This window comes from Podarcis liolepis, assembly GCF_965112155.1.
Source record: "Podarcis liolepis genome assembly, chromosome: 2".
Taxonomy (NCBI): Eukaryota; Metazoa; Chordata; class Lepidosauria; order Squamata; family Lacertidae; genus Podarcis; species Podarcis liolepis.
Genome location: NC_139555.1, coordinates 109,974,607 through 109,985,004, shown reverse-complemented (window position 1 = coordinate 109,985,004; position 10,398 = coordinate 109,974,607). Strand labels below are relative to the sequence as shown.

Sequence of the window (10,398 nt, the reverse complement as noted above, 5' to 3'; positions counted from 1 at the left end):
AGTAGGGTTTTGGTTTTTTCCTTACGAAAACACATGGAAAAGGATCCTGTTGTGCAAAATGTATGTCAGCAAACCAATCTTGTGATGACAGCCTGAACTGGTTAGCTGGATGTGAGGAGTCACTTTGTTCAGAAGTATTTAAGCAGCAGAAACCTGCAGGAACCCAGAAGACCTGAAACTACCACCATCACATCTGAGAGCCAGCTGCCCGTCTCCTTTCTTCTTGCCAGCCATGGGCCTGTCCAGGATGTCATTTGTGCCTCTTTTGAGAAATGTGCTCATATGTTTTGCTCTGTGCTTTCAAGGAACAGGTAAGACTTTTTCTTTCCGTTGCTGTGGTTAATCCATGTTAGTTACATTTGTTCCAGAGGTAGTTTGCTGGGTAAAGGTAAAGGTAAGGGGACCCCTGACCGTTAGGTCCAGTCGTGGCTGACTCTGGGGTTGCAGCACTCATCTCGCTTTATTGGCCGAGGGAGCTGGCGTCCAGCTTCCGGGTCATGTGGCCAGCATGACTAAGCCGCTTCTGGTGAACCAGAGCAGCACACGGAAGCGCCGTTTACCTTCCCACCAGAGCGGTACCTATTTATCTACTTGCACTTTGACGTGCTTTTGAACTGCTAGGTGGGCAGGAGCAGGGACTGAGCAACGGGAGCTCACCCCGTCACAGGGATTCGAACCGCTGACCTTCTGATCGGCAAGCCCTAGGCTCTGTGGTTTAGACCACAGCGCCACCCGCGTCCCAGGTAGTTTGCTGGGTATATAGGACAAAATAACAAAGCCTCATATTGGTAAATGATCAAAAAGGGCTGGTTCAATTCAGTATTATTATTTTTTGCTACCTGTTCTGACCTACCTGAAGCCTGCAGATTCGTGGGCAAACGTGACACATAAACAATGCTATTGTCTGATTGTTTATTATTACATTTCCATCCTACCTTTGCTCCATGGAACTCAGGGAGATGTGCATGGTTTCCCCATCTTCCCCTCTAGCCTCACATGGCCCAGTGACAAGGAGCCAGCTCCTAGGTGCTGAGGTCCCTTCGCCCCCCACAAAAAAATATTTGAAGGGCTGGCCACTCCCAAAGTTGATGGGTGTTGCCATTCAAATAGCATGCATCTGCCACATCATGTGAATGATTGTGCAGGGTGGGGCTCACCTGCCCCCCCCCCCACTATTTTATTCAAGTTGGCACCCCTACCCTGTGATAAGGATAAGAAACTACAGGCAGTTTGAGAAAGCTAAGAGGTGCACCCAAAATCTAGCTTCCTTGAAGGCAGAACTACATGTTGCTTTCTAGACATCAACCAGGTGTTTCCAAACTTGAATTTGCTGCTATTTCTAGGGGAGAAATTTGCTGCTATTTCTAGGGGTGGCATAGAGTTGCTTAGTTCTAGCTGTGCCTGCTGTTTCTATCCTGAAGGCCATTCTACTCCCCTCTCCATGGGGAGTAGAGGGTGCCCCATTTTAGATTATTTTGGGGACAGGATGCTTAAAGATAGAGATTGCGTTCACCTATACAGAGCAAAGGAAATCCAACAAACCAAATGGCAGGGGTCATTCATATGGCCAGTCCAGGAAGCATCACCCACATTCTCAATTCAGAGATATTTGCCCACTGTAACATCATTGTATAGCTAACTCTAATTGGCTAATAATAATAATAATTTATTATTTCTACCCCGCCCATCTGGCTGGGTTCCCCAGCCACTCTGGGCAGCTTCCAACAAAAGATTAAAAATCCATTAAAAAATCAATCATTAAAAACTTCCCTAAACAAGGCTGCCTTCAGATGTCTTCTAAATGTAAGAGAGTTGTTTATTTCTTTGACATCTGATGGGAGGGTGTTCCACAGGGTGGGCGCCACTACCGAGATGGCCCTCTGCCTGGTTCCCTGTAACTTCACTTCTCACAGTGAGGGAACTGCCAGAAGGCCCTCGGCGCTGGACCTCAGTGTCCAGGTTGGATGATAGAGGTGGAGACGCTCCTTCGGGCATACTGGGCTGAGGCCATTTAGGACTTTAAAGGTCAGCACCAACACTTTGAATTGAGCTTGGAAACGTACTGGGAGCCAATGTGGGTCTTTCAAGACCGGTGTTATGTGGTCTCGGCGGCTGCTCCCAGTCACCAGTCTAGCTGCCGCATTCTGGATTAGTTGTAGCTACGTAGCTGAGACATTGTCATATTCACTATGTGACCCTTGACTGGTTCTGAGCATTCCAAGAAGGATGAAAAAGCCTTCGCCAGAAGGTGGATAACATACAAAATGCGAGAGAATCGTGAACAAACAGCAATGACAAGAGATGAAAACGTCTGACCATTAAGAGAGTTTTGGGGAAATTGGCTTCCCAAATCCTAGGTTTTTGGCTCAAAAACCAATCCTACAAACATCCCTACTATTCATGGAACCAGGGGCAGCCTACATTTTAACAGAGGCTGAAGCATCCCATCGAGGGTCCTTCATACTAGCTTGTGAAACGCTGCCTCTGAGATCCTTATATAGCCATCCGAAGCATGTTGTTAAAATTTCTGCCAAAAGATTTAGCAATAGTTAATCTCTGGATGACAGGAGCTGGGTGTTCATGACAAGAGGCGGTTCTGCCTGTGATTTGTTATGGTTGCTTCTTGCTCTGTTCTTTTTGGCCGTTGTTTTTTGTTGTTCCTCATGAACCACCCTAGAGCAGAAAGGCAGTGCAGAAAAGTGTTAACTAACTGAACAAACCAACTACCCAACTTCATGCTTAGTCAGTCATACACTGTAAACGAGCCCAACTAGTATTTTGGCTTGCTGGCCAGTGTTCAGTTCAGTCCTAATGCCAGTCAGCGGGTGATGATTTAAAATTTGCTGATGCCCAGGAATCAAAAAGTATAAGGAAGATGGGCACAAGGGGTTGGCTCTATTAAACTACTTGGGCAGGGGACCACCTGAATACCAAATTAATCTCTTAAAATGAAGTGTCGGCCATTTATGTTTCCAAAATCAGATTGGTTCAGGAAAGTATTTTGGGAAAATAGCTTGGCTTATTTCCATTGCCAATTGAAATAAATTCTCCTGTTGGCCAATCAGGTTGTGGATTCACTTCCAGCTGGAGCTAGATTGGGTGGCTCCTGCAGACCAATCATACTGCTGTATTGTTCTAGGACCAATCAGACTGCTTCATTTTGGATCCTATTGTTCTAGGACCAATCAGACTGCTGCATTTTGGATCCTATTCGAGTCAGACATAAAACCAATCCAAATCAATTTGGGATGGAGCTTGTTCCTTACTCTCTTGGACCTTGAAACCCAATCACAGTTCAGTTATCTTGCAACCTTTATTCTTAAAATTTTGATAAAACTGAATGACAAAGACCCAAAGCCATTGAGCAGCTTGATTATCTCGGATCTAAGCTTCTGCTGTAGAAGTAACTAGAAACCTACTTCAGCTGTTGCAGACTGTGAAGTCTGACAGCCTAATACTCACAATTTTTACTGCAAATGTTCCAATCCCATTCTTCAGGACAGGAATGGAGAACTTGTGGTGCCCCGGATGCTGCTGGACTACAACTCCCATCATCCCAGACTGTTTGGCCGTGTTGGGGGTTGATGGGAACTGGAGTCCATCAACACATGGAAGCCCTCAGATCCCCTGTCCTTGCTTTCAGATAATCTGCTTGCTGGTTCAACAGGCTCAACCTGGGATGGCCTACCTCCAGAATGCCACTCTAGGTTTTTATGGCATACCAAGGCTTGAGGAGAAGGTAACTTCTGCGACATGAGACTTCCTGAGAAGCAGAACATGAGACAGAACATGTGTTCTTGTCCGTGAGGTAGAGAGGCCGACCTGTGGCAAAGCAGAGATGTCTCTGGTACAGTTCTGAATGAAGGCCCAATCATTTCTGTATAAAGAATTGGGATTTATGTGTGTTTGTGACTTGAACTAGGCGAGAGGGTGCTTGACCTGGTTCACCAACATTTTTTGTTCTCTTTTCTCAACAGCTGCCCAGCTGTTAGGAGGAGGAGGAGGTGACTCCCTCAGCATAGGAGGGGAAAACGGAGCCCCGGGTGGCTCTCTCAACTTAGGGGACGGATCCGCTGGTGGCTCCCTCAACTTAGGAGGAGGAGGGGACGGAGGCCTTGGTGGCCTCCTCTCAGGAAATGGAGGCCTTGGTGGTCTCCTCTCAGGAGGGGGAGGGGGGACAACCCCACCCCCTACGACGACGACGACGCCAACAACCACAACGACGGGTAAGATTCTATCTCTTTCTGAAAACATACGAAACAGCTGGGCCATGAGATGCCAGCTTTGTTTGTTTGTTTGTTTTGTTCTGGAGTAAAGGCATTACAGTATTTACCACCCTCTGTAGCACTGCCCTCTGGTGGCCATTTTTTGCCTCAGAAACTTTATGCTGCGTAATGATGTAGTGTTGTTTTGAGGGTGGTTTGTGAGGGGTGGGGAGTGGGGATGGCAGCCACCAATGGCTCATAGCTTCCATTTTTCTCTGTCACTGTTTTCCTCTGTGTTTTTTCTTTCTTTCTTTCTTTCTTTCTTTCTTTCTTTCTTTCTTTCTTTCTTTCTTTCTTTGCCACTGCTATGAAATACAGCGGGAGATATTTTCCGCCACAGCCCCACCTTTTGCCTCCCCACTCTACCACTCCACATTTAAGCAAAAGCTGTGCCTTTTCTCTTATACCGCGGTACCTCGGGTTACATACGCTTCAGGTTACGTACGCTTCAGGTTACATACTCCGCTAACCCAGAAATAGTGCTTCAGGTTAAGAACTTTGTTTCAGGATGAGAACAGAAATCGTGCTCTGGCGGTGTGGCAGCAGCAGGAGGCCCCATTAGCTAAAGTGGTGCTTCAGGTTAAGAACAGTTTCCGGTTAAGTACGGACCTCCAGAATGAATTAAGTACTTAACCCGAGGTACCACTGTAATACAACCTGGAGATGGGTCAGCTGTAGAGAGCTGGTCACACTGGTAACGTTTCACCACGTAAAGTCGTTTTATGTTGTCCTCTTGCGAGATGAAATGACATTCCACAGCATTCATGTCTGTCCCTGTTTTTGCTTTCTGCCAACAAAAGCCACCACCACCACCACGACTCCGACCACCACCACCACGACTCCGACCACCACCACCACGACTCCGACCACCACCACCACGACTCCGACCACCACCACCACGACTCCGACCACCACCACCACCACCACAACTCCGACAACTACCACTACTGGTAAGATTGATTCCAATGTAACTCATAGACAGCCATCCTGGTAGAGTGATTACAAAGTTACTTTTATTTTTATTTTTTTATTTATTACACCGCCCTTCATCGAGAGACCGCAAGGCTGTTCACAGAATAAATGCAACGTAAACCACAAGTAAATAATTAAACCGAGACAGCCAAACAATAAGCCCCCTCCCCACCACAGATACAATTAGAAGGCTGTGGGATATTAACCAGCCTGCTTGAAGAGGAATTCGAACTGTGGCCTCCTAAAAGACTATATATATATACGTGCGCACACAAATTGTACACCACCCTTCATCTGAAGATCTCAGGGGTGTTAAAAATATAAAGTAAAAACACAAAAGATACAATAAAAGCAAGAGCAAAACAAATACGCCAGGGCTGGATTTAGGTTTGATGAGGCCCTAAGCTACTGAAGATAATGGGGCCCTTTATATGCCCAGCTGTCCTTTGTCAACAATGAATTGTCGCTGTTTTTGGTGTTGAATCTATGCTATATGGTCATTTATGGACCTAACAGGCATCTAAAGCCATTTGCCCGTGTTGCCATGCAACCAGTCCATGCAGAATGCAGGCACCCTCTATATAGAAATGAGCAAACCAGTGATACTTTAGGGAGCAGGCGAGCTGGCGGGGCCCATTACTAGCATCATAGGAGCCTACACAACACAAAACAATGTTGCTGTATGTAGGTTTTATTTTATTTGTTTTTTATCTTATATTTTGGAAATGTACATCCGAGTTTTTCCCCCTTTAATTTTTTTTTGGGGGGGTCCCCAAAAGAGTGGGGCCCTAAGCTATAGCTTGTTTAGCTTATATGTAAATCCGGCACTGCCCCCAACACATTTAAAGGGACATTGGATGTCAATCAGCTGAAGGCCTAGTTGAAGAGGAACATTTTGTCTGGCGCCTAAAGATATATAATGAAGGCGCCAGGCGAACCTCCCTGGGGAGAGCATTGCACAAATGGTTAGCCACTGCAGAGAAGGCCCTGTTCTCGTGCTGCCACCCTCCAGACCTCTCGTGGAGGAGCCAGATGAAGGGCCTCAGATGATGAACCAAGAGTCCAGGTTGGTTTATATGGGGAGTGGTAGTCCTTGAGGTAAGAAGCGGTCTCTGAAATTGGACTACAACCCAGAGTAGGGTCAGCATACTCTGAATAGCAAGCTAGTCACTTTGACAACATTTCACCAAGTCAAGTCCTTTTTCATTCTCCGCTTGCAAGCTGAAATGACATTCTGCAGCATTCATGCATGTCCCCGCCCCTTGTTTTCTGCCAACAGAAACCACCACCACAACTCCGACCACCACCAGCACCACCACCAGCACCACCCATGGTAAGAATGATTCCAATGTAACTCAGAAAGAGCCAGCCTTGTAGAGTGATTAGAGAGTGGGATGGTGGCTGCAGAGATTCAGCTTCAAATCCCCACTTGGCCATGAAGGCCCACTGGGCTTCACCTTGGGCTGGCCAGCCTACCACGCAGGGTTGGGATACGATGAAGGGCAGAAAACGATGCATGCTACTTTGAGATCTTTGGCAGTTGAAATATACTCAGAGTCGAGAGTGGATTTCATGCTCTTTATTCAGCTCATAGTGGTGAGGAGGAATGAATGTTCCCCCAAAGTATCTGCTTTATATACATTATTTACACAATGGGCTGCACGTGATTGGCTAATTCCGGGATTCTCCTGTAGGCCAATCAGGTTGTGGATTCACTTCCATCTGGAGCTGGATTGGGTGGCTCCTGCAGACCAATCATACTGCTGCATTGTTCTAGGACCAGTCAGACTGCTGCATTGTTCTAGGACCAATCAGACTGCTGCATTTTGGATCCTATTCAACTCAGTACATAACAGCAGTGGAATCTTTCATCAGCAGTGCTGGGAGAGAGGCAATGATTGCTAATTCCACCTTCATCCCCACCCCCCACCCCCATAGCTCTACACCACCTCTCAGGCTTTCTCAAAGGGTCCCTCAAACCCTCTAGAGCAGATTTTAGGGATGCGGTCATTGAATAGTCGTTTAGAATCTAAAGTTTGCTTAGCCTTAGTAGCAACCCTTCCCTTGCCCGGTGATCGGACGCTGAGAAATGGGTTATGCTGCAAATCAGTAGGCTGGAGAATAATAAGGGTGTTGGCTTCGATTTGTTCTCCTTCTAGCTTTCCTTTGTCCTACAGAACCTACAACCGCTTCAGATCATGTATCGCTTGCACCCTGGGCCCTTTCCCTGATTGTTCTGGGCTGTATTGGTGCAGGCATGGTGATCGTTGGAACAGGTTTAACAGTAAGTATGTGAATGGGGTTTTAAGGTTGTCACTGCACTGATCACCATGGGGGGGGGGTGGATTAGGGGATGAGAAGGAGGAGAAGGAGACAAATCTGCTCCTGGGGGTGAGAAAATGAGACTATGGGAACTTTCCCTTCAGAGGTCCTGTGCTCACTTATCTGATCCTAGGTGGATGTGTGAGTCAGCTTGAGGGACGTATGTGAGATGCATCACAATGGAAAACATACATGGACATTCCCACAATTCCCATGTTTCTGCCCCTTGCAAGGAGCATTTCCTGAATTCATTTCTTTGAAGGATTTTTTAAAATCCCTGTTCTTCAACCCCAAATGTCCCTCTGAGTGGCTCACAATGATCCAGTAACGAGCCCCTGCCCTCAGGCTCGCAAATCTAAAATATATGACCTAAAAGGAAAAGGAGCTGGGAGGAAGGAGGAAGGAAGCAAAGTTGGGCACTTATTCTTAATGACAAGGTCCTTTTGTTGGCCAACAGTTCACTGAAAGGGGGAGCTGAAAGTTTCATGTTTCTCAGCTGGGGAAAGGATTGTAAACAGTGGTGTCAAAAAGAAAGAGAAGGGAAAGCCGTTCAGTTTTCCCTTGGAGAAATTATGACAAGCCCTTCCCCGAATTCCAGTTGAGTGCTGTCCCAACCAAGTTTCAATCTAGAAATCATTCCGAAAGTACAGAACAGCAGAATAGTGGGTGGAATTCAGCTGTAACAGGCCCTGTTGCTATCCCCTAAACAGGCATAGAGAGCAGGAAAAAAATCAACACAATTGTGTATTCCTCCTCCCTGTCTCCAGGGGGAGCCATTTCCAAAAAATTATAGTAAGACAAAAGGGAGGTGAGCAGAGGGATTGGGATGACATTAGATTTAGTTTGCATTTAAAGGTGAATCTTTCTGATCCACACTTCCTGAAATAAGTCATGAACTGAAACCCAACCCTCCTTCAAAATCCGCACTTCTATGAATGCTGCAATGTGGTTCTTCAGTAATGTAATGAATCTAAAAATGCATATACAAGGGTAAAATGAGCATTAGAATGCACACATTCGTGAAAATAGCATACAAAAATGCATTATATTAAGGGAAATTGCTTTGCAAAAATGTGCATAGGAGGCAAAATTGTATGCAAAAAATGCAGGTGAATTTTCATGAGGGTTTTTTTTAAAAAAATCACAAACTGACATGGACATATGGAGAAATGAATGAAAGAGGTGGGGAAACGAGAAACTGAAACTGACAGATTTGGCTGTCGCTAGGTGAACATAACTTAATGTACTAACTCCTGTTTCATTTTTCTAAGGTCTGCTACTGTCTGAAAATGAGAAGATCTCAACAACAGAACACATGTGGGTCAGGAGGAAGCTATGTTGCACATGCTATGCCGTGCGGGAAATTTTGAGAAGCCACGCAATGGAGGTGGTATAATCAGATGGGAATGTGCCAAGTAACCGACCTGCTCAGTTGCTGCTGCTTGAATTAACATATACTCAGGACATTCTGCTTCCTACACTTCGCAGGGCTCAGATTATTAATATTTTGGAATAAGGACCATGCATTTCCTGACAACCAGGCCAGGACATCTTAACCCTTGCTGGACATCTGCTGTGGTTCTTTCTCCAGAGTCTGGTGTGCAGACTGCCTCTTAAGGTTCTATTCTTAGCTAATATCCATTCATATAACTTGACGTGGTGTGGAGAACCTTTGTCCCTCTGGATGTTGTGGAACTACAACTCCCATCAGCCCCAGCAAGCATGGCCAATGTCCATGGATGATGGAAATTGTAGCTCAGAAACATCTGAAGGGACCACACCTTCTCTAACCCTTACTATTGCCTTACTACTGTATACCACTGGCCCTTGCCCAGGCAAGGGAACAAACCTTTAATAAATATGCAACCAAGAGAATAGCAAGCGTCCTGTAGGGACCCGGTTTACTAAAACTACAGTACAATAAGACAGACTTGCCAATGTGGTTTCACATCTCTCCCTGATAGCTTGCTAGGAGTCCAGAATGATTGCTTGATGTTTCTTTAGTGGGAACTGATGACAAGAGATTTTCACCTGATAGCTGGGAATCTCTCTCCAGCCATTGGAATGTAATACTCAACAGATTGTGGGATGGTGACTCCTTCCAGCAGGTGTGCGAAGAACACAATCTGAATGTAGCATGCAGTTTGGATTTAGAAAGAACCAGAGAGAAAGAGAAAGAGAATTTTGTAGCTGCAAGTTGGCTGAAGGTGAATCACCTTGGATTCAGGGAGTCTTTCCGGGATTCTGATGCAAGCTAGTGGATTTGCTGCACGCTATACTAGTGCTTATTTGCTTCTGCTGTGCTATTATTTGTATATTTGTAAATAAACAGATATTACAAAAGCATCATAATATTTCAGTGCTCTTTCATCCAAAGGAAAATAAATTCTGTTGTACGACCTCCGGAGTCCTCATTATTTGTTGGAAGCACAGAGCCCTCAAGAATATGAAATGCAAGAAAAAAATTTTTTTGCAGGAAACATTTATCAATGTATGGTAAACAATATCTGATGGTAAAAAGTTCGCACAAGTAGGATGAAACAGATATATACAGGATACCCTTAGAGAAGAGGAATCAATATACCATTGAATAAAGCAAATGGAAGGTCTGCAAAGTCAGGCACAAGACATATATATATAGAGAGAGAGGGGGGGGGGAGACCAAACAATGTGCTGAAACACATAAGGCAGATGGCGCCACCTAGCCACCAAACTCAGCTCAGAACCAAAGGAACTTCCAGATTCCTGTCTCTCCTCCTCTGTTACTTTATAGCTCTGTTGTGGTCACAAGCCAAGCTGGTATGCAGCAGCTATAGTTGGGCACTGGAAGGAATATCAA

At 45.5% G+C, this 10,398-nt stretch overlaps 1 protein-coding gene across 1 annotated transcript; it reads left to right on the top strand.

The window, feature by feature from the left end:
• Nucleotides 1–247: 247 nt before the first annotated feature.
• LOC310700927 (uncharacterized protein) lies at nucleotides 248–9,856 on the top strand (the record flags this gene model as incomplete). Its single annotated transcript, XM_083490880.1, has 6 exons — nucleotides 248–311; nucleotides 3,978–4,226; nucleotides 5,066–5,215; nucleotides 6,517–6,570; nucleotides 7,415–7,521; nucleotides 8,831–9,856. 6 exons carry the CDS (start codon nucleotides 248–250, stop codon nucleotides 8,927–8,929), a joined length of 723 nt encoding a protein of 240 aa, XP_083347006.1. The 3' UTR covers nucleotides 8,930–9,856.
• Between the last annotated feature and the right edge of the window lie 542 nt (nucleotides 9,857–10,398).